This window comes from Aulostomus chinensis, chromosome 1 (genome assembly GCF_037954235.1).
Source record: "Aulostomus chinensis isolate RoL2024-O1b breed Wild chromosome 1, RoL_Achi_v1.0, whole genome shotgun sequence".
NCBI classification, from domain to species: Eukaryota; Metazoa; Chordata; class Actinopteri; order Syngnathiformes; family Aulostomidae; genus Aulostomus; species Aulostomus chinensis.
In genome coordinates this window covers 65,933,376-65,958,846 of record NC_141320.1, presented here as the reverse complement: position 1 = coordinate 65,958,846, position 25,471 = coordinate 65,933,376, and the positions used below count along the sequence as shown (strand labels likewise).

The window sequence follows — 25,471 nt, the reverse complement described above, 5'->3', positions numbered from 1 at the left end:
AAAAGGTGTAACTGTGCTGGAGGCGAGCCAGAGGTTGAGAACAAATCAGCTGGGATCATTTTGGCCGCTTTAATTCATCCCAGATGGTCCGATGTGTTTTAATTATGTTTAAGTTGTTATTTTAAGGGTTTCGATAGTCACCAGAGACGGTTTCTAAGGTCAGACAGACGAATAGGTGGTTTATCTATTTTACCTCTGACCATTCTTGCTGTCTTTTATTTATCTGTGCTGCAGAAATGCTAAAGGGTGCAGAAATGTCAGCTTCTCAGTGGCGGTAAACATGTTTGGAGGCTACATCCGTCTGTTCATGCCCCCCCCCCCCCCAAAAAAAAACCAATAAAATGGCCGATCTCAAACTTTGTACAGTTGTCCTGTCTTCCTGGAGATAACAGTTAAATTCTCATGTCAGTCTTTGTCATTTCTACCATCTCGAAATTAGAAAACTGCAAAAATCTTGCAGGGAATGGGATCTGTTTAACCGAATGCGTACAACTAAACACAGTTGGTTTGAGGGTTTTTATATATATATACATATATATATATATATATATATATATATATGTATATATATACACACACAACTATATAAAATTCATGTGGCATTTATTTGAGATCCATCATATTAAATGCTGAGTGGGTATAAAGAGGAGCTTGAAATGATTTACTGTCATGAAACCTGAACAGCAAAATACTCACCACTTTATTTTATGTACCTAAATAGAATTAATATTTGGAATGAGTGATAAAGAACACTTCTTTGATGAGCATCAAGCAACAGTATTTCTGAGTCAAAGAATGACAAAAAAATGGAATTGGGGAGAGAGAGAGTGTGTTTCTTTCTGCTGTCAGGCAGCAAAAACTGCAAATCCAAGTCCAGCGGCTGCAACAGTCTTTTGTTTAATAAAACATGTACAATGACAACACAACAAAATCTACTCATATTGATCTCCATGTGACTAAACATAAACATGACGTTACACATTTGTCTCGTATCAAAAGGAGCTGAAAAATTGTCGTACACTCCATCTTTCTCTCTTAAACGTGTCTGCAGTGATGAAATTAAAAATAAAAGTGGTTCTTATTGAACATGTCAGAAGTTGGAATCGGTTTCGATCCAGTCAACATGTTGAGGTCGCTTGATGTGGTAGATGAAAGCGTGACATTGGAAATCATTCACATTCCACTTTTTTCTTGGATTTATAAAATGTTTTTTATCGGTTCTCAAACTGGGAAATGAAAGCACTGCTGAGAGAGACACAGAACATGTCCCCGTGTGTGTTCTCTCCTGTCTTTAAAAGGGCAGCGTGTCCAGGAATAACTTATCTATTATTGCAGGCGGCGGCACCAGATCTTCAAGCTTCAAATAAAAGATTCTCTGCAGGCCCTGGATGCACAGAGTGCGAAGTTCCGGCAGCTTCTCCACCAGTCTGGACAAGTGGTTAGACCAGCAGTTCGAGTCTCTGTCGGAGAACGTGCCGCCGTCCTTCAAGCACTTGACGATGTGCTTCTGCAGCTCCTCCACTTTCTTCGGTTCCTTCAGTCCGTGTCGCTCTGCGGGAGCACCAGGTTCAAAAACCATTGAGCAGACAGTAACATCCTTGGTTTCCTGAGTACAGCACACTGCTGAGGGTACGACTACTTCAGAGAAATGGAGCGACTGTGAGTTCAGTTCACCTAAAAGTACGGCTAATCAAAGACTTTATCCATCCTTAATTCAAGACTTTATTATTAAATTTCTTCTTCTTTTTTTTATAAAAAGAGTGAAATCCAGGTGTCACAAAGGTGGAAGGAGTGATAAGAATACAGACAGAAGGATGAAACTCTTTACATGAGGAACATCTTCCTGGCTTCATCCCTCCATCGTCTCATGTGCACCTGCTCAACGTTAAAACACGGCAATAATAAGAATAACGACAGTCTGTTATTAGTGAAAAGACGACAGTCCATTTTGACTGTCCACTGACGCGTGAAGAGCTCAGGCTGCAGCACTGGAAGGCAACGACAACCTTTGGGGGTTCTCCCCTCCTTTCTCAGTGTGCAGAAGCTTCTTATGATTAAGAAAACCTGCAAATTATTCAAATTTGATTTTGCTGTTGTTGATGATGTGTGGGGGGGAGGTTTTGTGAGGTGTAGCGTGTTTTTGAGTGTCTCACCGGTGACCAGGGCGAGGGTGCATATGCAGGAGAAGGTGGAGACGTCCAGGTTCATCCTCTGCAGGTTGGTAGAGAACTCCACGATGCTGTCGATCCACTCCCCAAAGCCCCGCAGGCACTGGAGCCGGTGCCACACGGAGCCGTCACAGAAGATCAGCTTCCCCTCCTCCGGGTTGGACCTGAAACACGATTAGAAATAAATGTCCTGCTCTGATGTTGATGCAAGGGTTGGGAGCGCTCCTGGTTCACCTGTACGACAGGCGCAGCACGAAGAGCTCCAGGAAAGCGGAGTAGAACAGGAGGTCCTGGTCGTGCTTGGGCAGCGAGGTGAAGCCCGGGATCTTCTGCGCCCACCCTCGGATCACCTCCATCGATCTGGTCAGCAGGTCATAGAACTGCCGCACATGCTGGGCATCGTCCCCTGGGGGGCTCTCAGGGTTGTCTTTAAACTAGATAAGGCCACCAAAAGATACGATGAAGTACAGGAATATTGAGGGGTTCATTCCTCAGAGCTGATGCTTACTCTGGAGTAGTCGTGGCACGAGGATGGAGGGTTCGACTCCACGTGCGCCCGGATGAGGGCGCTCAGCAGCGTGCTGACAGGTGAGTCTGGAGGAGCTTTCGGTTTCGAGGGCAGGCGACCCCTTCGACCTTTGAGCCCGTCCGTCCTCACGACTGAGGGGACACAGGAGACGAGTAAGTATTTGGTCTGATGTCTCCAGTACGACGGGAGAACGGGGGAGGTGTTACCTTCTTTGACCATTCCCACTGCCAGGCACTTCTGGAAGCGACAGTACTGGCATCGGTTCCTCCTGCGCTTGTCTACCGGGCAGCTTTTGGCTGCCAAACACACGTACTTGGCATTTTTTTGGACGGTGCGCTGGAAACACAGAGACTCATTTGTCAGTGTAAAAATTCAGAGAACATGAAAGAGAGTTTGTAGATTTTGACCCATCATGACTTCCCTGCTCACTGAACTAATTTAGCATTTTTTTTAAGTTTAACCCTCGCAGAGTTGGAATGAGGATGCCTGTCTGCAGCCTCTCCTGCCAACCAGCAAATAACAGCAATAAAAATGCTTCATTTTACCTTTCACAAGCTGGATGCATTCTGCTTTTGTGGGTTTTCTATCTTTTCTCTATTGTCTCCATTCATTTACCTCTGAATTTTAAGATATTTTCATCTTTAGATGTTCCCACAGCTCAATAGTCTCGCTTACACACTTTAATCCACGTCGAAACTGCTTGGTGGGATTGAAACTTTGCTAATTTACAGGATTACAGGATTATATTTGCAGTGGAATCACTTCAGACAACACCCTTTTGTCCAAATCTGATGTTTTTACTGGACTAAAGCTGGGATGATCTGCCAAACAGAACCTCGTTAGGAAGGTTTTGGAGACAACAAATGACCAAAATGAGAAAATTTAGAGAGAAAAAAAAAAGCCTTTTTGAAAATGACCAGCAACGCTCTAGCTCCTGTGGGCCGCCTCTGCACGCAGCAGGCGGGCAGGGCAGGCTGGGTAAATACAGGGTCGTGGTCATTCATAATTTGAAGAATCGCCCCCGGGAATCTCCTTCAGAGGGAAGAATGGGAGGTTTTGAATTCACAGCACGTTGGTGGTCATTTTTCATAAAGGACATTTGCCCCTAAAACGAGTGTGTCAAGAGACCAGGACGTGTGCGTGAAGCCCAATCAAGAGTTTAGGAGGGAAGTCAGGCCTCCCACTGGGGTCTTTACCTCACGGATTATTACCCCAAATTAAAGTTTCATTATGCGTCCGAGTGGCTGCTCTCGTGGAGGAGGAGAGGGTCCGGGTTCACGGGGATTTGACGGATGATTATTTCATCTCATTTAAACTGCGTTCGTCCGTTTCTTAGTACAGTTTGGCTTTTCAGATTTGCTCTCAGTAAAAAAAAAACAAAACAAAGAACAATATTTGTCTGCAGCCTTGAGTTCGCTCTGACAACAAACCTTGAAGAATCCCTTGCAGCCCTCGCAGGTGCGCACTCCGTAGTGCTGGCACGCGGCGTTGTCCCCGCACACCGCGCACAGCCCCTCGGAGCTCAGGGGTCCTCGGCCGGGGGCTGACGGAGTCTGGTAGTCCATGAGACCGTGAGCGAGATGCAGAGGATGATGGAATCCAACACCGGGCTGCTTCCCCAGTCCGGCGCAGCCTAAAACCCCGGGGCTGTCCAACGGCTGGTGCGCGTCCAAGTTCATGGACACGTGAAACGATCCATCAAATTTCATTTGGCAGGCGGACAAGTTCTGGCTGCCTTGTTGCGAGTGTTTGAGGGAGAACAGGGAGAATCTGGAGAGTGCGTTTTTCCTGTGTGCCGCTGCAAAATAGTCTTGACGGAAGCTGTAAAGAGAGCCGGAATCCTCCCAGATGTGTCCCGGGGGGGTCTGGAAGTTCGAGGGGATGGGCGTGTGTGGAGATGGAGACCGGTAATAGTAGACTGAACCCGGGGAGGACAGCAGCTCGTCTGGCTGCTGAGGATGGTGCTGATTCTGCTGAAACCGCGGACATCCATCCTCCACCTTCACGCACGGAAGCTCCGCCTGAACCGGCATCTGGAAGAGACACGGAGGCTTCACGTCGTAAGCCGAGGTGTAGGACTCCGCTAAAGGTCCAAAACTTTGACCTGAGGAGACCGCTGATATTTCGCTGTTGGTAAGATCCATGCTGTACTTCACAAACTCCGGAGTGAGGAAGTCACAGGTGCGCTCTCCCGCCGCGCTCTGCGAGGCTGGACTGGCCCCCTGTGGAGAGGAGCCGCACTGGGTCTGGACGCATGGCATGGTCCCTGCAAGTCAGAGACGCACCAGAGCTACAATGAGAAAATATGACGACATCACCTTTTCCTAAAATAAACCAGTTTTTTTTTTTTTTTATAAGTTGTAAAAGTTTTGGAGACAGTTTGCGCGCCACGTTAACAACTCGTGATGAGGACGTGGAAGCTACCTTGAGGCTGTCTCGTATTCCAGGGCGTCTTGATATTTACCTGCTATGAGGAGAAAACACCAGAGCATCACCGGCGGGCACCGATTTCGTCATAAATTAGCAGAAAATAGTGTTTGTCTCGGGTTGATGTACCTTACACCTGCATCCGGGAGGAATCCCATTGGTGCCTCTGGAGCTGCGCCGCGACCATGAAGTCCTGTGGCGGCGTGGAGGGCGGAGGGGAAGCCTCTCACTGCGGGATCACGGTCGGTCTGTCAGTCAGGGGCAGCGACAATGTGCCTTTGTTTACGTGGTGGGGGCGCCTTTTACGCACGAGCCACAGAGGGGTGGAGAGCGCTCTCTCTCTCTCTCTCTCTCTCTCTCTCTCTCTCTCTCTCTCTCTCTCTCTCTCTCTCAAGCGGCACAGAGAAGTCTTTGCACACTGTTAGCCGCCTTTCTTGCACTTTTAATTGTTTAGTCAGCTAAATCAGACATGCAACCACACCTAAGAGCCTCGTTTTCACTCCAGTCTCACGTAAATGTGAGTCCGTGGGTGCTCCCTCAAGCTGCTGGTCCAAATAAAAGTGTTAGTGATTAATGATTAAGGATTCTTAATAACATAATCACAAACACACAACAGCTCGAACTACCTGGAGCGGATCTGCCTCTTCTAGCTGTCTGCTGTTTGAGTGCTGCTCTAGAGAGGGAGGAGACACCCAGCAAACATGGCAATCAAACAAAAACATGTAAAAAATAAAATGAAATCATGTAATTCGGATTTTTGTAAATGACATTTGACGGAATAATATAAATGTGGCAATTACCAAACGCATAATATTTTTGGAGTATTTTTGCAGGGTTCCTTCGTGGATTTGTGGATTGTTTCGTGCGAGAAACGATGTTCAAATGTCCGGCTTATTTAACAATACCGGTTTCTTTCTTTTTTCTTTTTTCTAAAGAAGGAAAGCAACAGCTGGCGTCCCTCATCTCTTTATTATTATCCTCAAGGAGAGAGGGATGGAGAGGGGACCAGGCTCAGCTCATGGCACAGCCCACACTCGAATATGATTGGAGGAGCGTCGCGCGGGCCTGCGCTCTGATTGGTCCGCTGCTACGTCACTCAACCGTCGCTCTGTTTCCTGGTTGTAGCTGTCAAACACAGGCTAGGGGTTTAGATAACAACCGATGTCGCCGCCCTGCGTCGCCTTCAGCCTCTCTCACCCCGCCACAAACCAAGAAATCCTGTAAGTGGGAATATCTCTTCTATCACCCGCTGACTCTTTTTTCTTGGACATGTATAAATAAGTGGGACGAATGTTTAGCCGTGGTGTTGCTGGCCGAGAGCCAGAAAAACATAGCAACATCTGCTAGTTGGCTAGGAATCACCTCCTCTCCGGTGCTGCTGCTGCTGCGAAGGACGTGACTTTCGGGTTTGTTTCCAGGGTTCAAACCCGCTGAAATGAAGGAAGTGAATGTTGAAAGGTGCGAGAGCCTTTAGCAGCTTTCATTAAGAGCTCGCCGGTGGGAAGCTGAGCTAATCCACAGCCAGGTTCAAACAAGTCCCACTCCTAGGACTTCTTCTTGAGCAATAATAGTTCATAGTTCGTATTTTAGAAGGGCAGAGGAGCCCACATGGCAGGAAGGAATCCCCTCCTCTGCTGACTCACAGTGAGTGTGCTGGCTGATGTAACTCAGTAATGGAAGACAGCAGCATCATCATGACAACCTCCTGAATATTTCACCACTTTCTGTCATTTTACTTGGATTTTTCTCCAGTCCAACCAGCTGAGCAGCCTGCTGTCAGAAGGGCTTCACTCCTGGGTAATAATTATCATATTTGGCCTAATATCCTCCAGTAATGAGCAGGGTGAAAGGGTGTGAGAACCGGTGTGAGGGAGAAGGTCGGAGGTGAGATTAAGGCCGTTTGACATTTAAATCTGGACATCACGTTCAAGCTTCTCTGTTATTTCCGCACTAAAGCTCAGAAAACCGAATAGAACTCATGATGGGTTTCTCCACTGTTGACAGGGAGTCAGAATAATTTATTTTCTCTGGTAAAAACTTTAAACTTCATCATTTGGAGCAGCAGCAGTTTATTGAATAGTTGATAGACAGAAAATGAATTTCCCAATATTTGATAATCAATTAATCATAGCAGTGGCAATTTGAAGCCCTCACTTTGGGCTCTGGCCCTGATTTTTTTTTTCCTTACTCTAAATAAAGATTCTTAATGAGAGTTCCGGTGTTTAAGGCCTGGACTAATGAGGACAACATGACACCAGCGCTGCCTGGCTGGCCGACGGCCTCCATCCCGCCAGGGCCTCCATCCCCACGAGGGCCAGCCCGCGCAGTCTCTGCATTCCCTGTCTGGATGAAGGTTCCTGGGGGGGGTGGAGCAGATTCTAATGCATTTTAATTCAACTGCTCCAGATGGCACAAATGCCAGTAACCGGCCTGGTTAAACACATGACCTATTCCAAGTAGAAGCATGAAGTATCTGCACAAGAAATGACTTTTTACTGCAAACTCTTCACCAAACATGGATGTTGGTGGATTCTGTGGAGAAACGTGTGTCTTCCTACGGCTGAGAAAGTTTTCTCAACCTTGGGGTGACCTTGAGGTCGCTGAGTGAGGCGTTTGACCAGAAAAAAACCCTCTCTTGTTTGTGAAGTATCATTTAAGGCCTGACTCAATGAACGGAACAATGATGCTGGGTTGCTACGACGCTGTCCGTGTGTGACCCGACCTTCAAAGCATTTAGAGAAGTTGAAAGGAAGAGGTTTTGTGATGTCACACGGTCCATGTGCCTTTAAAACAAGCACAGCAGGGGACAGCGGCCCCGTGTGGAAATGTAGGTTGTAAGGGATTAAAGTCAGAACCCCCGTAGCCAGTCAGGTGCAATAAGGACAGGAAGTCGTGACGTGAGTCACACAAGGTGGGTGTAGGACACGCCCCCTGACTCTGACAGCATCCGTGTCGTCTCCACGTGAAGTCTTGATGGCTGATTGATCAGCTGATTGGAGCCTCTCCTTCAGTTCCTCCCTCACCCAGGCCTACACGCCTCCTTCACATGATGGCCTGTCATTCTCAAAGCTCTGTAAACACCCGTGTGTCTGCTGTCTCTCGCCACCACGCTCTCCTCAGATCCGATGGCCTTCAGGAAGGTTCTGAAACGGACGGCGATGGTAGGCGGCGGAGCCATAGCCACAGCCTTTGGCCTGTCGCAGCTGCTGGAGTACAGGAAGACACAGGTAAGTTGAAAAGCTTCCACACACATGCCTTTTTTGTTGCATGATTACAGTTTTGTTTTTTTGTTTTTTTACAGAATATTAGACAGAAAAAACTCAGCGAGGAGGGACTGTCTGTCAGGACATGTCTGATCTAGATGTTGGAATGTGTTTGCTGTTGTCTTGACAATTTATGTTTTCCTTTTTTTATTGGTTGCTTGCCAGCTGCGCTACGAGAAGCATCACCTCACAAGCACAAACCATTCAAAGAAGTGAAACACGTGTTGTTGTGGTGGAACTCTCCCCTACGGATATGTTCTCTCTCCTGCTGTGTGATTACCACAGAGCCTCTCCTCACCAAATAAAAACCCCAGTCAGGGACAACCTGTTGTCTGAGTGCGGTGAGGCGAGGCAGTTTTATCAGCTGCACTTTCAAAATAAAGTCAGTGATTGTCTGCAGAGATTTTCAGAGAAGCAGTTCAGGTGTAATATAAAACAACCGCACACTCACCTCCAGCTCTTTTTGACTTGCAGAAGGCCTGAGGGGGAGGAAGTGCCTCTTAGTGATAGCTTTGTAGCCCAGATGCTTTTATTTTGAAGGAGGAAGTCTTGAAAAAAAGCTTAACTGGATAGACTGAGCCACGACTTCCTGACGATGCAGGATCAGTGTAGAGGGGTGACACTGAAGTAACAGTGAACGGCAGCGGAGGTGTGACGCCTCCAACCACGTTCAGGACGACACGAATATCCGTGTGACTACAGTTGAGGCACAACAGCAGCTGTGTTCGCCCTGACCTTTGACCTCACTCAAGCCTATTTGCGGCAACCCACAGAACTACATACCAGACTTTTTTTTTATTTTTGACTGTACAACCTAATGTGAACTTTGTTTTGTGTCCTGGCGCGATAACGTCTTCTCTCGCCCGCCGTCGCCCCTCTCAACCAAGCATGGATTGGTAAGCAAGAAGTCGACCCTGATGAAACATAATTATTTTCACAATAGTTTGTAATCATGCATGCCTCTAATCCCAGTAATTGGAATGCTGATGAGATGAATGTCCGTCTTGTCTCCTTTAGCAAGGGCATGTCTCTTGAAGAAGTTTTTAGACGGCGACCAATCGGCCGTTAGCATGGTCTTCACCGTGCCTCTCACTGACTTAACATGATTACCAGGGGCACGCCGGCACTTAATTCTGTGGCGGTGTTTGTCTGTCTGCATCATCAAAAATAGACAATGATTATATCATCGTCTTGTTTGCAGTCACAAATTGCAAACGCCCGCTGCCATTTGCAAGTCAAATGCCTCGAAGGCTTCAGAGCAGCAATCATTCTTCTTGAACGGGAGGGAAAAAAAATTAATAAATATTTCATTAGGTGAACCGGCACGTCCTCGTATCACGGGGGAGCTTTGCTCTTCGTCGCAGTTGTGATTATTTCTTACATTCTTTTGCTAATCAAACAGTAAATGTTGAGTTTATTTTGGGACTTTTTTGTGAAGACCGGCAGCATGTTGCAGAAGTGCTTTGTAAACTTTTCTTTCCTACTAATTCCATCAATGACAATAATAATAATAATAATGACAACATAATAATCATTTAATTTCAGCAACACTTCGCTTGAACGCTGAAGACAACGTGAGACATTACAAGCACATTGAGATGGCGGTGGAAATCATCTTTGCTTTTGCTCACGTCCACTGGCAAATTGGGCGGAGTTGGCATTATTTTACTTTTTTCATCATTCATAATCATTTCTTCATGTCCTTAGAAAATGTTATGAGTGTATTGAGCTTACGGCGCACGTAAGGAAGTAATATAGAAACCTTTGGGTGCCGTATCAAAGCAATAGAGCACCAAAGGGATGATGTAATTTTGTAGTCCAGCAGGAAGTTCAGGGTTCCCGCCAGCACGAGACAATGGGATTTTGACTTTGGATTTGGGGTTCTTGCTGAAAATGGGACCTGTGGTGAAGACGAGCTGGTGAGATTTACGCCGTGAACGCCACTTCCACGGTGTTTTGAAGCGTAAATGCAGTCACGGAGATGAAACGTACTGAAATATCTTCTGTTCGTGTTGACCACAGAACCTGTTTTATGGTCAAAAATCCATTGACTTAAAGTCGAGGAACCAATGATGCAAACTTATTTCCAGGATTTAGAACTTGTTGCTGCACCACTGTTACATTAAAAATAAGAAAAATGTAAGAAATGGAGACATGCTGGATTGACTATATTCAATTCTACCAGCGAGTCATGAACAGTGCAGTGTTCTTATAATGTTTCACCTCAAGAAAAGTGTTGCGTTATTCGTGTTCTTTTCATTTTTTTCCCCCCTGACAATCAAACATAGAAATTAACATAGAAATAAACGCTGTGGAACCTCTGTGGAACCTTCCAGAACCTCATTATGTGGCGTATATGTGTCACATCCAGGCACGGCTAGCACACGTAGCAGCAGAAGCAGAGCTGAAGGTTCCCTTTGCTGATGAGCTTCCCTCCCGGAAGGCGCAGCTGGCGGCGCTGAGAAACACGGAGGAGTTTGATGTTCTGATTGTTGGAGGCGGGGCCACGGGGGCCGGATGTGCCTTAGACGCTGTCACACGCAGTAAGATCACCGTCAGCGGGTCTGAACGCTCTCCAAACGCCTCACATTCTGGCACAAGACCTTTTCTATCTTCCAGTTAAAGCAGCGGGTGTTTCAGCCTCACTCCTTGGTTGTGTTTTTAAAGATTCAAATGTTTCTTCCTCCATCAGACCTGAAGACTGCTCTGGTGGAGAGAAACGATTTCTCCTCGGGGACGAGCAGCCGGAGCACCAAGCTCATCCATGGCGGCGTGCGCTACCTTCAGAAGGCCATCATGCAGTTGGACTATGAGCAGGTTCTTCCTCATCGAGTTCGTCGTCCTCATCTCCACGTTTGGTGCTCGTGGTCATCGTTGTTCTCCTCGTTCTCCACAGTACATGATGGTGAAAGAGGCCCTGCATGAACGAGCCAACCTGCTGGAGATAGCCCCCCATCTCTCTGCTCCGCTACCCATCATGCTTCCTGTTTACAAGTAAGACTGACGGCAGAAATGTTCAGACCTTTCATGACTTGAACGCCTGAATGTGGAGGAATGCAGCTCATGAGTCATGACCAGCAGGTCCTGGTGAGTCAGGATCTCGACTCTAATCCCCCTGTTCCTCTCCAAGATGGTGGCAGCTGCCTTACTACTACGCAGGGATCAAGATGTACGACCTGGTGGCTGGCATCCAGTGCCTGAAGAGCAGCTACATCCTCACTAAGGCCAAGGCCTTGGAGCTCTTTCCCATGCTGAAGAAGGACAAGCTGGTGGGAGCCATCGTGTACTACGACGGTGAGGAGCCGCGCCCTGTTTCCATGCAGGCGCCGCCGCGTGTGGACAGTAATCTAACAAGCGTGCTTCCAGCCCAGCCATGACTTATTTTCTGTAAACAAAGCAGCGGAGTCCATCTTGACTCTCAACTCAGATTCATCTCAGAGAGAAAATCCAACCTGCAGCTCTGACAGACCCAACATCAGAGCACGGCCTCTGCTTTGATCTGATTATTGTAACTCAATCACGAGTCAACCTGCCTCGGAAAAAATATTGATTTCGTATTGCAGTGTTTTCTGAACTGTATGGCGCTGTGGGTGGAGCTCTGCTCTCATCTGGCTCACAAAAACCAACTGAGTTGGTAAAATAACTATTTTTTTCAATTATTTGTAATTAATCAAAGCAATTAATCATGTCCTTTCCCTCGTACATGGATTTAACTTCCAAATAGTTCCAAATCATAACTTGTTTGACCCAAATGATTGTAGCCTGCCAGCTAACGTTGCTAACACTTCCTGACATGCAGTAGCTAGTTGGTGCTACTTATCAATCCTTGATGATAGCTTGTGCTGCTGTTACAACACCCCCCCCCCCCCAACACACCTGTGAGCACATTTTTACTTCCTGTTGAAACTGCAGGACATCCACAGGTGAGGAAACAAAAGTTTCTGGGGAGTTAAACCAGACTGTTTAGAAGCGTCCCGTGTAGATGGCGCTGGCGGTCTCGCATCTCCACTGGTGCTGAGCTAACGGTGTTGACAGGCTGCTTGGACGCCCCCCACCTTCACCCCCGCCCTCACCCCGTGGCAGCAAAGGTTGCGTGTTGCCTGGCAGGACGCGGAGGAGAGCAGAGCATCCTTCCAGGCAACATGCTGCTGAGAACAACAACTTTCTGTCCACAGGTGGTAACTCCCAGGCTGCTGGGGGCAGGAGTTTACCTGCGCTGGTTTCGGCTGATGTAGGATGACCTTTACCTCTTATCAATAACCCTTGCACCCTGAATATGAGAGCATTTAGAGCTAAACGTCTGTGCAGCGGTGAGGGAAGAACATTTTACTGCTGCATAGCAGCATATGTTTGATTTCCACCTCCCCCCGCCGTCATCTGTGCTGAGGGGGGACAGGGCCAGCATGGTGGAGGGAGGGAGGGAGGGGGTGAGGCATCTTTTCTCCAATTATGCCGTCTGGAACAATCACGCCTGTGACATTTCCAAGTCTGACCTTCTCTCCCGGCGGTGTAGAGCACAGAGGAGTGTCGTCGGGGCGGCGGAGCAGCAGCTATTTCTCCCGCTGTCGTGGTTACTTCTGCTGCTACAACAATGGCGGTGTCTCTTTTATTCTCTGTAGGAGCAGATACAAAGGCCTAAAACTCTTAATTTGAGATTTGGCTTCTGTAAATGCTACCAGAAACACCGGTTGTGCTCATATTCTGAAACTTCGACAAATCAATCTCAAGCACTACTTTGTCCATCTTTCCAGAATATCTCTCAGAAGTTTTCATGCTTTTCTCCGCCTCCCTGCAGGGCAGCACAATGACGCACGAATGAACCTGGCCATCGCCCTCACCGCCGCGCGCTACGGCGCCGCCATCTCCAACTACACTGAAGTGGTTCATCTGCTGAAGACCAAGGAGCCACAGACGGGCAAGGAGAAGGTGTGTGGCGCCCGCTGCAGGGACATCATCACAGGTGAATAATCCAGGGGTTAACTCAGCCCGGAGGGATCAGGAGGTCCGTCTCAAGGGCCAAAAAGAAAGCCGGTGAAATAATTATTAGAGCTAAAACTGAACTGTGTAGTGCTCATTTTTCTCTCTTTAATTATGAAAAGAAGGAAGGACCATAAGACAGACTTGTAGTCATCAAGTTCCACTGTCAAGGTTGAGTTTGGGACTTTGGCCTCTTTTATTTCATTGACTCAGTCCGACTCATGGTTTGGATTGTACCAATAAAAACGCCTGCGTGCTCTGTCATTCACCACCGTTGACCGTTTACAGGAGAGGAATTCGATGTCAAGGCCAAGTGTGTCATCAATGCCACCGGGCCGTTCACAGACTCACTGAGGAAGATGGACAACCAGGAAACGGGCAACATCTGCCAACCCAGCGCCGGCGTCCACATCGTGATTCCAGGTTACTACAGGTAATCAAGGGGTTCACATTTCTCAACTAGCACGGCATTCTGACCTGAACGCCAGGTAGTTGCTCTCCCACCAGTGAAGATGGACGTCCCCCAACCGCAACGAGAACACACAAACAAAAGATTTTCCATGTCACTGAAAAACCAGCATAAAGACTCTGGACGGTCCGGCCATGTCTAACTCCTGAACAAATGCCCAGAGAATCTCGTGGGTCTTAACGAGCGTGTAGAAACTGACCCGCGAGTTGTTACAACACGATTACATTTAACACTTCATTTTTGGCATGGCCGCAGTGGGCTTCCGTACTTCCCCGCCTGCCTTTATTTCAACACCTTCTATTTCATATGCATGAACCTGTAGTGGTTATTCCTCCATGTTTTCTCATTCTTATGTGTAAATACTAAGTCGGCTAAATATTATCTGACCTATTCGTACCAGTGCAGGACATTCTTCTCCGCTTAAAATATAGCGGAGCAATAGAGTGGTTTTGTTGAAGTCGGAGTTTTAAAGTTCAGCGGAGCTTATTGAGTGAATCCCGGGGGAGCAGGAGCCCTTTCAACAGCGCCACAAATGCCAACCACCTAATTCTCTTCTCTCCCTCCTCTTGCTTGCCGCCTCCATGTGTCCTTTCCTTCCTTTACCTCTCTTCAACTCTCTGAATTGTTTAGTAACAATAACAATGCTTCCTGTTACTACTTCCTGTCTTTCTTGCCCCACAGCCCTGACAACATGGGTCTGCTGGATCCGGCCACCAGTGATGGCCGGGTCATCTTCTTCCTGCCTTGGCAGAAGATGACCATCGCCGGAACCACTGACACGCCCACCCAGGTGACGGCCCACCCCATCCCAGGAGAGGACGACATCAACTTCATCCTGAGGGAAGTCCGGAACTATCTGAGCCCTGACGTGGAAGGTACAGGGGTTTTAAGTTATTCTGACACAGAAATTATGAATTGAAATAAAAACAAAAACCTTTTACAAAAGAACACTGAATTCATTTTAATCTCTTATTTTATTCGCGTCAGCTCTGATTAAATGTGTGTGTTTTTGTCTGCAGTGCGGCGGGGGGATGTGCTTGCAGCGTGGAGTGGGATTCGCCCGCTGGTGACGGACCCCAACTCTAAAGACACTCAGTCCATCTGCAGGAACCACATCGTCAGCACCAGCGAGAGCGGGCTGGTCACCATTGCCGGTCAGTTGGCTATCAGTGGGTCAGCCAGCTAATCTGAGATCAGTCTTATTAAAGGAGGGATCGTGTGTGTGTGTGTGTGTGTGTGTGTGTGTGTGTGTGTAGGCGGAAAGTGGACCACCTACAGGTCCATGGCTGAAGAGACCCTGGATGCTGCCATCACAGCTCATCGCCTCTCCTCCGCGCCCTGCAAGACCGTGGGTCTGATGCTGGAGGGGGCCAAAGGCTGGACCCCGACCCTGTACATCCGCCTGGTGCAGGACTACGGCTTGGAGAATGAGGTAGGCTCCGCTTTCAAGAAAAGTTATGGTGAAGTCAACCCCTAACGACCAGCCCCACACACACACACATACACACACACACACACACACACACACACACAGAGCTACAAACAATCCTATAGAAGACACATTCAGCAGCTGACATTAAAACTGCTGCTGTAACAACGCTGACATTTCTTCTACACAAAAGACCGCACGTAGAAACGACCTGTACGCCTCATCAATGGCGGCGAGGACGGCCACATTGATCTACATCAGCTCCGGGCCATCTCTGCAATAATTAAGCCTGCGCGGTTTTATTCCACTCGATAGTTTCTTGAAGGAAAAGTACTCCTGCAGCAAGTGTCTACTACGCTCCTCATTAGACGCGGCTCCGCTTTTCTCCGGAATATTCCTAAAAGGTCACAGTTGATATTTGGACAGCGTTTGCCCTTTCACATGATCGGCAAGTTGACGATCTGAATAGCAAATAGTCCTCTTGTGATCTGTAAACATGTGACACCTCATTGACAAAATGGCGCAATGGTTTACCTCCAAAGAGGTGAAGCCGAGGAGCCGCAGCCTCAACCTGCTCTGGTGATATTTGATCGTCTGCTTGAGTTATTGAGTCTTCAGTGTCCTTGTCATTTTTTATATAAAACGTGAAATGAAAGTTATCTCACTGTCATGACTTCAAAATAATTGAATTAAGAGCAGATGTTTTGTCTCTGCACAGGTCGCCCAGCACCTGGCCTCCACGTACGGAGGGAGGGCGTACGACGTGGCCAAGATGGCCCTGGTCACCGGTCAAAGATGGCCGATTGTAGGGAAAAGACTGGTGTCAGAGTTTCCCTACATCGAGGCCGAGGTAAAGTGGGACATCCTGCAATCATTCCATTATCTCCCGTCTGAAGCTGTCCATCTGGAATGTTCGGTCTTCTCTCTCAGGTGCAGTACGCCATCAAGGAATACGCCTGCACGGCCATCGACATCATCGCCCGGCGAACACGTCTGGGCTTCCTGAACGTGCAGGCGGCAGACGAAGCGCTCCCACGCATCGTGCAGATCATGGAGAAGGAGCTGGGCTGGAGTCCGGAGCGTACCACGGTACTACTTCCTCAGCTGACTGGACGTGATTTCTAAAAGCTTTGGTGGTTTGTTGTTTGTGGGTTCGCTCCAGAAACCTTCTGGGTTTATGTAACACTTCAATCCCTGGTGGGTTGAAGTCCGGGCTTTTTGATTAGAATACAATGGAGGGGTCCACACCCTTTATCCCTGTGGAAGCTTCTGTGTGTAAGTGTGTATGAAAGAGCTGAGGCGTTTTGTGTGTGTGTGTGTGTGTGTGTGTGTGTGTGTGTGTGTGTGTGTGTGTGTGTGTGTGCACGCCTGAAAACTGAGTCTCCATTGTTCAGCAGTGTAGGTTAGACACATGTCCTGCAGCTGTACATCCAAAATATCCTCAAAAGAGGAAAAAATGACTTCTGAACAGCTCCGTTTAGAACGTTGGTGGCCTGAATATGAGGGCGCTGAGCAGGATTCTGTTACCAAATCAAATAAAGAGGCTGCCGGGGGAGAGAGAGAGCAAATGCATTCAAATCTCCAGAATCACAAGACTCGTCTCTGTTGCTCCAGGCGGAGCTCGAAGCGGCCAAGAAGTTTTTGTACCAAGAGATGGGCTACAGGTCTCGCTCTGAGCAGCTGACCAAGACGTCTGAGATCAACCTGGACAACCACGAAGTAGCCAGGTACTTACCCCGCCCACATCGCCGTCGTCATTTACTCCTCAAGATGTTGAGGAAACATGAAAAATGCTCATCAAATTTTCGTAGAAGCCAAAGACACAAGCTGCTTCTCTCGTCCAGCCAACAGCCCAAAGCAGCAGTTATTCTAGAGTCTAGAACCTGCGAATGTTTGGCAGGTTTGAAAAGACCAAAATGCTAGGAAACTACGGAAATGTCTCATTCACATTAGGAGCCTCACTGGCTCTCACAGTCACACCATCATTGGCCGTGTTTTATTTTGAAAAGCAGCTGTTAACGACCCGCGCTGATGATCAAGTTGCTGCTGCTTTGATTGACAGGTATAAGAAGCGCTTCCATAAATTTGACAAGGAGAGCAAAGGCTTCATCACCACTGTTGATGTCCAGCAAGTCCTGGAAGTGAGGAGTTGTTTGGTTTTTTTCAGAATTCATTCTTGTTTCGTTTGTCTTTTTTTCATCTTTATTCGTTCGTCTTGTTGATCTTGGTTTCTTTTATTTCCTCTCCATAGAGCGTCAACATCCAGATTGATGAAAATGCCCTCCATGAAATCCTCAGTGAGGTGGACGTCAACAAGAACGGTCAAATTGAAATTGACGAATTTCTGCAGGTATGTAGCGTGTAGCGTGTAGCACAGGCCTAAGTCTCATTCCTGTGCTGCTTTATTGTGGGATGCATCAAATGCTTACATGCGCTTACACTGTGGGTCCATTTTAAATGTAAAAGATACAGAACCGGAGTTTAAGTAAGTGAGAAAAGTGCATGAGTGACTCATGAGAGCGAGCATTAACGCTGAGTCAGCTCCCTCCTACCAGCAGAGACAACAAGAAGCTGATGAGAAAACTTCACTTATTTACTTTACTTCTTATGTCTTACTCCTAAATATCAGCATCCAGGCTCTTATATTCCTCCGTACCTGCGCTGAATTCCTAAGTGGTGACTAAGAAAAGGCTGTTGGGACACAAAGGGTCCTTGAGAGACTGGAGCTGCCGTCAGAAGGTGTGAACTCTAATGGTGGACCAGATGAAGCTCATTAGAATCTCTGCCAGCTTCTTCTGTAATGAGGGCTGAAGTGATGCTAGCGTCCATCCGCCGCTAAATTAGCTTCCAGAAAGAGTCATTACAGAAGCGCCTGATGACAGTCGGTGATTCAGTCTTCATTAGCCGGATCTCTGTTCGAAGCCCAGGAGACTCCTGAGGTCGAGGAAACCAAGAGTCTCCCTCGCTCTCACACACAACAGAAGTGCATGCATGTCCTGGATGTTATGATGCTAAATGTCAATGTTTGTCTCCGCCTGTGTTCGCCCGACCTGCACGTGGATGGCTTAGGGACCCCGAGCAGGTAGCGTATGAGCAGGACTGCTCCCTAACATTCACTCATGGAGGTGTGTGGGGGATAAAGGTGTCTGAGGGCAGAAACACACTCCCAAACATCCCAGGCAGTGTGGAAGCTGCACGAGACTTCCAGGGTGAGCCCGGTGCTGTTCTACATCCTGACTGAATCTCAACAACTATTTCATCTCACTCACTAACACGTGTCTGTGTCCATGAAAAGACTCAGCAGGTGGCCAGGGTGGAGCGTCTCCACGCTTCAGGCCCGTTTCAGTCGTGACCAAGAACGAAGTGATGCGAGCGTCACGCAGACAAACGAACACATGATGGTTTTTTTCATGGAATTCAATGAGAAGGATGTAGAATAGCACCAAGCTGTTGATTAGAGAACCTCACTTCCGCCTAGCGGAGCTTTAACACATGACGACGCTGTGGCGGCTGGTCTTCTTCTCCGGTGTGGCGGTGGCGGTACGCCTCTCAGCGCATGACGACCTTATCCAGCTGTAACTGTACGTCATGTTCTCTGTGCAGCTGATGAGCGCCGTGAAGAAGGGACAGGTGTCGGACAGTCGCCTGGCCATCCTGATGAAGTCGGCCGAGGAAACACTTGAGAAGAGAGGGCCGGTGACGGTGGACCGCAGCGGGGGCGGAGTCTGAGCCAACCAGCTCATTTGAATAACAATAACGCAATCAGGAACATGGCGAGATGAATTTGGCCAAATCAAGTCCAAGCTAGTGTCACTCCTGAGTGTTGTGGGTGATCTAATGATGAGAATGAGAGTGTGTGTGTGTGTGTGTGTCCTCAGTGGATTGATCAGTTATCAACAGGTGCCTCCGATATTACACTTTTATACCGTCTTGTAACAAAAGCTTTGATATTTTACTTCTGATGACGTCAGCGTCGTGGTTCCTCGCTCCGACACCGATTGTTTCTACTTAGTGTGATGCAGTTTGTCCTGATGCTTTGATTTTAAAAGGTCACTGATATTTCCTGGAAACACCTGAAAGTTTTAATTCAAAAGGAATTTATAACAATTTTGTTTTTACGCTCCCTTCTCAAAGCAACATTCGAGTGATCTTCAGCGAATGATGAACCCCCTCCAAAGTGGCTCTGCATTTATAGAATCTAACTGTTGAGTTGAAGATTTAACATGTTGCTACCTGCAACATAACATTATGTCATATTTGTGTCTAAAGGTGCGTGTGAGTGTTCATAAATTGATGAGCTATGGATGTCCGTCAGTGTCGTCGTTCTCGATAAAAATATCAAGAAGCAAGATTGAAAATAGAGGTTAAATAGCAATTGGCAGGTTTAACCACTGGTTATGTATCTAAATGTTTTGTTTAATCTGACTTTTTAATTATTTATTTGAACGTTACCCCTCATTTTAACGAGAGTGAAGCCAGTTCTACCATTAGGGGGCGTGAGGGATCCTTAAATTATTGGCCGTAGACCCACAACATGGAGCTAAAAGATGCTATTAAGCTCCTTTAAGACATTAATTCTTTGTTTTTCACGACAAACACCAGGAATTCAGTTTCCTATAAATGGACCACTCCAACGTGCCAGTTCTCGCAATGCTGGTTTACCTCAAGTCGCACAATAAGCTCTCCAAGATGGCGTTTGTGTCTTGCCGCTAACTGTTAGCTCTCGGCTAACTTGAATGTGCATCAATAATTTTATTGTGTGGCTCTTTTAAACTTTCTTTACGTTATCAGATCAAATGCTGTTGTCTCACGTTTTACAACCCCAACAACTGGCGTGCGTTGCCGTCTCTGTGTAATACCCGTCACTGCCACAAGGTGGAGACGTGCAGCGCTCAAGGAAACATGACAACCGTAGTAGTTTTACAATGTTCTCAGCACTTTGAGGGTACTCAGCTTTTCTGTCATTAGCCTCGTACGCCAGGGGAAACAAGGGTCCAGTTCTTTCCAGGAAGCATCTTTGAGACCTTCAAAATAAAACATCCATGTGTTGCTTCTGGTGCAATCACATGATGTTTAATAATTCTGACCTGTTTCTGACGTTTTCCTTTTTTTTTTTTTTTGAAAGTGAACAAATCTTACCGCTGATGACGCACATCTTCCTGTCTACTGTTTTCTATCCTTTGCACTACCAGCAAACGACTACTGAGGTTTACATGATGAGGTTTCAAGCTTTGGCGCTGCTCTTGTAGGACTTTGGCCTCCAAATCACTGCTGCACTTCTCTTCTGTTCACATAAAGTTTTTTTTTTTTAAAAACATTATTTATTCCTACTTACTCTCTATGGATTATAGATGGAATGCAAATGAAAACAGGATTTCAAAAGGGATTCTAAACTGCATGCGACTCGTGAATCTTTTTCTCCAAATGTAAAATAATCTTTATTTTTTCAGTATGTGAGTGATTGAAGTGGAACTTTTATGTCTATATTAACCCCCGTGTTGGCAGCAGTGTTGTGTGACCTTGCATGGTGTTCGATTCATTTTTTTATGTGACAAAAAAAATAGGATTTGATGGACTTTTTGCATGCTCGGTGTTCAGCTGATAGTTGAGGGTGGGAAGGACAGAAGAGCGCTGTGAGCGAATGATTCATGCCTTCATGTGCCTGCAAATCTCACCCGCTACCTTCTTTCTCTACACTCCGTCTTCTACAAGCAGGAAATAACGTTGAGAATGTTGACATTTTTACAGCAGTGATCATCCATGAATCGTGTTTCTATCAAAATGGAGGCTTGTTGCACAGCGGGAGCGGCCATGTTGGAGGGGTAACGACCAGAGCTGCTGGATGTTTAGTGTCTGGTTTTAAGTTAAGAGTCTTGATAGAAAGGATTTAATCGTGAAGTTAAGATGTAGTCTGGCAGTGCTGAAGCCCTAAAGCTAGCAGTGCTATGGAGCAACAGTTGCTGTACGGAGGCCTGGAGTGGCCATACAGAGGACAACAAAATATATGTTTCCCTCAAATGAATGCAGCCTCACAATTATTGAGGTATCAGCCGACATCCTAATGGCTGCTAGTCCATCAGATTGAGGCAAAAGGCTCCAAACTTTTGCGTTTGCGGCCACTGCACAAGCGACATCAGTAAAATTCTACCTTAGCTTAGAGGGAATGTAAGTAAAGAACGAGAGCCAGGAACAGCCCTCTTCTGCAGAGTGAGAGAAGACTAGCGAGCCTCCAGCGTGGTTACTCCTCCGCCGTGGTTACGCCTCCGCCGTGGTTACTCCTCCGTTATTCCTCCGCCGTGGTTACTCCTCCGCCGTGGTTACTCCTCCGCCGTGGTTACTCCTCCGTTATTCCTCCGCCGTGGTTACTCCTCTGCCGTGGTGCTCACCAGGACTGGCAGAAGGTTTTATATTATGTGTGCAGGCTGATTCTTTATGCCTTTTCTTGAGTGTGAATCGGCGCAGGTGAATCAACAACAACCATTCCACGTTTCCCTCTTGTGCTGCAACTGTTACGGTTACACGTCACTTGGGGGTTCGGCCACAATACCTTGAAACCGAGGACCCTTCAGACTGCCAGTGCCTGCCTGTCAAGAATCGCTCATGGGCAGCACGACTTAAGTCCGCATCCTGATGTTTGACTGTCTCCTCTGGATGAAATTACAGCTTTATCTAGGCTCAAAGAGAATCATATTCCTTGTTCTTTTTTTTTTTTCACTGATAATGTAAGAATACTGTAAGGAAAGAAAAAACAAGGCAATTATCTAATTAAATGTATCTGGTTGCTTGCGAAGCTTTGTGTGGTTTGTGTGTGAACGCTGGTGGACGGGGCGGAGAGGCGAGGTGACAGCCTGAGAACGGGAGGCTTCACAATACAGTTCAAATATGACCTGCGTTTCAGCGACAGATGAGAACATGAAGGGCTTTAATGAGCTGAATGGTCCATCCACTGAAAATCAACTGAGATGAAGGACGTGAGGAAATGGAGGTGCAGCAGCCCACAGTGTGAAAGCAAGCAGTTGGGGCTGATAAATATGGCTTTTTAAATGTATATATCCTCATATATACAAACATTAAACACATTTATATTAACATATATATCCTCATATATACAAACATTAAACACATTTATATTAACATATATATCCTCATATATACAAACATTAAACACATTTATATTAACATATATATCCTCATATATACAAACATTAAACACATTTATATTAACATATATCCTCATATATACAAACATTAAACACATTTATATTAACATATATATCCTCATATATACAAACATTAAACACATTTATATTAACATATATATCCTCATATATACAAACATTAAACACATTTATATTAACATATATATCCTCATATATACAAACATTAAACACATTTATATTAACACAGATCTGTCTTATTCAAAATCTCTCTTTACACTTTCAAACGCACCATAAAGCCACGTTGTTGCTACACTTCCTACATTAAACTACAGAGTACTACCAAAGAGGAAGGGGTGGTTATGCTAAGCTAAGCTAATTAGCTGGCTGTGGTGGTCCGATGACTGATGCTTCCACCAGGTGTGACACCAGCGCCGGGGTATTTTTAGCCGAGTCACTTCATCCTTCAGGTGGATTGAGTTTCCTGTGGCGTGTCGCCGGTGTGTGTGTGTGTGTGGTAGTAAACCATGAGGTCACCTGGCTGGGATGCGTCTACGCTTGACTGACACACCATCCAGCATCTGACTCCCCTGCAAACCGAGTGAAAACCAGCCTTTTCTCTGGAAAGGTCACGCTGAGATTTGAATGACAGCTTTAAGTCCTCATATTACCGTGTGCGGCAGCGCTGTCCACCGCGCGCCGCCCTCCTGGGAAAGGCCGCGAGTACAGGGAAGCAATTAATTGGAATGAATCATGGGACAAATCTGACTGTTGTACGACCGCTAATGCTCCTTTTTTTTGGGGGGGACAGTGATGCCAGACGTGCTGCAGTGTCGACAGGCACACTAATTGAAAAGCGTGTGTGTGTGTGTGTGTGTGTGTGTGGGGGACAAATCATTTCTCTTCTTCATTCAAACAGAATTCCTGATCCATCCCCGCAGATGAGATTTTAATAAATCTTTGCTGTGTGTGCCTTCAGTTGCAAGTTAATTTATAAAGATAAACATGAGGAGGTCCACATTGAGTCGCCGGGGTTCTCAAGACTCAGCGACCAGGGGAACTCAGCCAAACCCAATGGGGGAAGAAAAAAAAATGCAATTTTTAGCGGTGAGGAACAGAACTGCCTCCAAATTTGAGGGCCCTTTCTTGATCCCAAGCTTCTCCCCCTCCACCAGGTTTGGTCAAATTCAGCTTCATATTTTTCTCATAATTCCTGCTAAAATCCCTCTTTGCCAGATGTGATTACTCCGCTAAACAAGTGAATTTATGCTTAAAAATGACAAACCAAATTACAAATCATCAGAATGAAATATGTTGCATCATCAAAAGCGACAGGGAACGGCTCAACACCGTGAAAGCACCAAAACGGAACTGACAATGAGGGAATGATGACCGCAACTGGGAGAAAGATAAACTCCGTTTCATGCCTCAGGTCACTGAAAGCAACTTTGGCAGTTTGAATTTTGTCTGTGGAGGGCACGACGATCCTGATCCACGTCGTTCAGTGGGTTCCACACGACTCAGCCTGAAAAATAGCAGATTCAAGAGAGGAACATTGTGAAAAACAAACGAAGAGTTCCGACTGGCCTGCTGGTCTCCTGGGCGCTCTGCAGGAGGAAGATGAAGTAAATTCTAAAGGGAGTGTTCTCAACTGCTGTAGAGATGCTAAAATAAGTGTAGAGAGGGCTTTTCTTTAGGAAATGCAGAAGAAAAAGGCTAAACGACTGCACCAGACGGGTTTGATGAGAGTTCAAACCTTCAGAACCTTCTGGAGCGGAGGACAAACACTGTCCCAGGTGTCCTGACATTTACCTGGGTCATTCGCCAGCTTTGCACCCACACAGGAAGCTCTTTCACACAGGTTTCTATGGACACCTGCCAATCAACCCAAACTAAATCCTAAATGGTGCCTTAGAACCTCAAACCCGAGAGGACGAGGGGGACGAGATCAACCCTTGTTGGGAAACACTGTCCTTTTGTCTCCCAACGTGTCCCAACTGGCGCCATCGGAGACCAAACAAGTCAATGAGAGGAATGTAGACGGCGGTTACGGCAGTCAATTGCAACTCATTCCTGTTTCTCCTACGCAGTTCTGATAAAGCCGACTGTTCATGGAGGGTTTCCTCGTCTGCGTCGTGCTGGCAGTGAGTGGCGTGTTGTGTTTCTGCCCGGCGACAATGACTCCTTTCACGCTGGAATCTGGACAGTGAGTCATGGACTTGAATGTTGCTGGAGCTGCGTGATTGTGAGTGGGACGACCGAATGTGTCCAAGGCATTAAAACTGGACTTACATTTAAACCACTGCTCTTTGTTCTTGAGGAGAATATTCTGCAGTCTCGCACTGACGCCGCTCACTTCGCATGCTTACATTGCTGGTTAAGCCATGCTGTCATTGCGTCCCCTCACTCAGAGCCTCCACATTGGAGATTTCACTCCGAGGTCACCTGATGTCGTTCTGTGGGCGCCACGACGCTTTCTGGGACATTTCATCTCATACTCAAACATCAGATCGTTCCTCATAAAACAGAGGAGAACTTTGATTTGGTTTGGGCTCGCTGGAACTCTGGCTGGCTTGCTTGCAGCTTCCTCCATGTCGCCCCTCGCCACTTAATCATTACTTTAAATGTCAGCGTGGTGCTCTCAGATACTAAAGTCTCGCTAACTCACAGGGAGATCCTCCTCTACCTGCAGGAAAGCCATGCAACTCCACTTTCGTACAATTCTATTCGTCTGACGGCTCAAATTAAAGAGGATTTGCAGTCAATGATTCAGTCAAAAGCAGCTGATCAATCATAAGCTCTGGGATCGGCTCCGTCCCCCTACCAGGATCCACAACCATGACAGGCCTCGGGCAAGCTGTGATATTTCCATCTGTAGACGAGGATGACCTGACCTTTACCTCACCCCTCCATCACGTCTTTCCTGTCTTTTGTTTTCCGTCTGAAAGACGGAGGGAAGAAAGGAAAGACGGGAAGACAGCAAGATATTCTGCTATTAACTCTGAAGGTCGAGGAGTGCCTGCAGTCTGTGATCTGGAAGTCCTTCCTGTGA

At 46.8% G+C, this 25,471-nt stretch overlaps 2 protein-coding genes across 3 annotated transcripts; one reads left to right on the top strand and one right to left on the bottom strand.

The window, feature by feature from the left end:
- Positions 1-990: 990 nt before the first annotated feature.
- On the bottom strand, positions 991-5,628 carry LOC147272807 (nuclear receptor subfamily 4 group A member 2-like). The gene is made up of 8 exons (XM_086204619.1): positions 5,254-5,628; positions 5,122-5,164; positions 4,128-4,963; positions 2,904-3,033; positions 2,677-2,828; positions 2,403-2,602; positions 2,154-2,332; positions 991-1,551 (listed from the first exon to the last, which is right to left on the bottom strand). Exons 3-8 carry the CDS (start codon positions 4,956-4,958, stop codon positions 1,292-1,294), a joined length of 1,752 nt encoding a protein of 583 aa, XP_086060745.1. The 5' UTR covers positions 4,959-4,963; positions 5,122-5,164; positions 5,254-5,628; the 3' UTR covers positions 991-1,291.
- A 585-nt stretch (positions 5,629-6,213) lies between these two features.
- gpd2 (glycerol-3-phosphate dehydrogenase 2 (mitochondrial)) lies at positions 6,214-22,046 on the top strand. Of its 2 annotated transcripts, none has more exons than XM_086201707.1 (17): positions 6,214-6,344; positions 8,245-8,351; positions 10,759-10,930; positions 11,080-11,204; positions 11,284-11,381; positions 11,518-11,681; positions 13,183-13,347; positions 13,653-13,797; positions 14,515-14,708; positions 14,853-14,987; positions 15,090-15,265; positions 15,981-16,112; positions 16,193-16,351; positions 16,877-16,989; positions 17,325-17,403; positions 17,514-17,612; positions 18,866-22,046. In XM_086201707.1, the coding sequence occupies exons 2-17, from the start codon at positions 8,250-8,252 to the stop codon at positions 18,989-18,991; spliced, it is 2,184 nt and encodes a 727-aa protein (XP_086057833.1). In that variant the 5' UTR covers positions 6,214-6,344; positions 8,245-8,249; the 3' UTR covers positions 18,992-22,046. The 2 variants fall into 2 exon arrangements, with proteins under 2 accessions (XP_086057833.1, XP_086057844.1); XM_086201718.1 differs by lacking the exon at positions 6,214-6,344 and adding an exon at positions 6,903-6,921.
- The last annotated feature ends 3,425 nt before the right edge of the window (positions 22,047-25,471 follow it).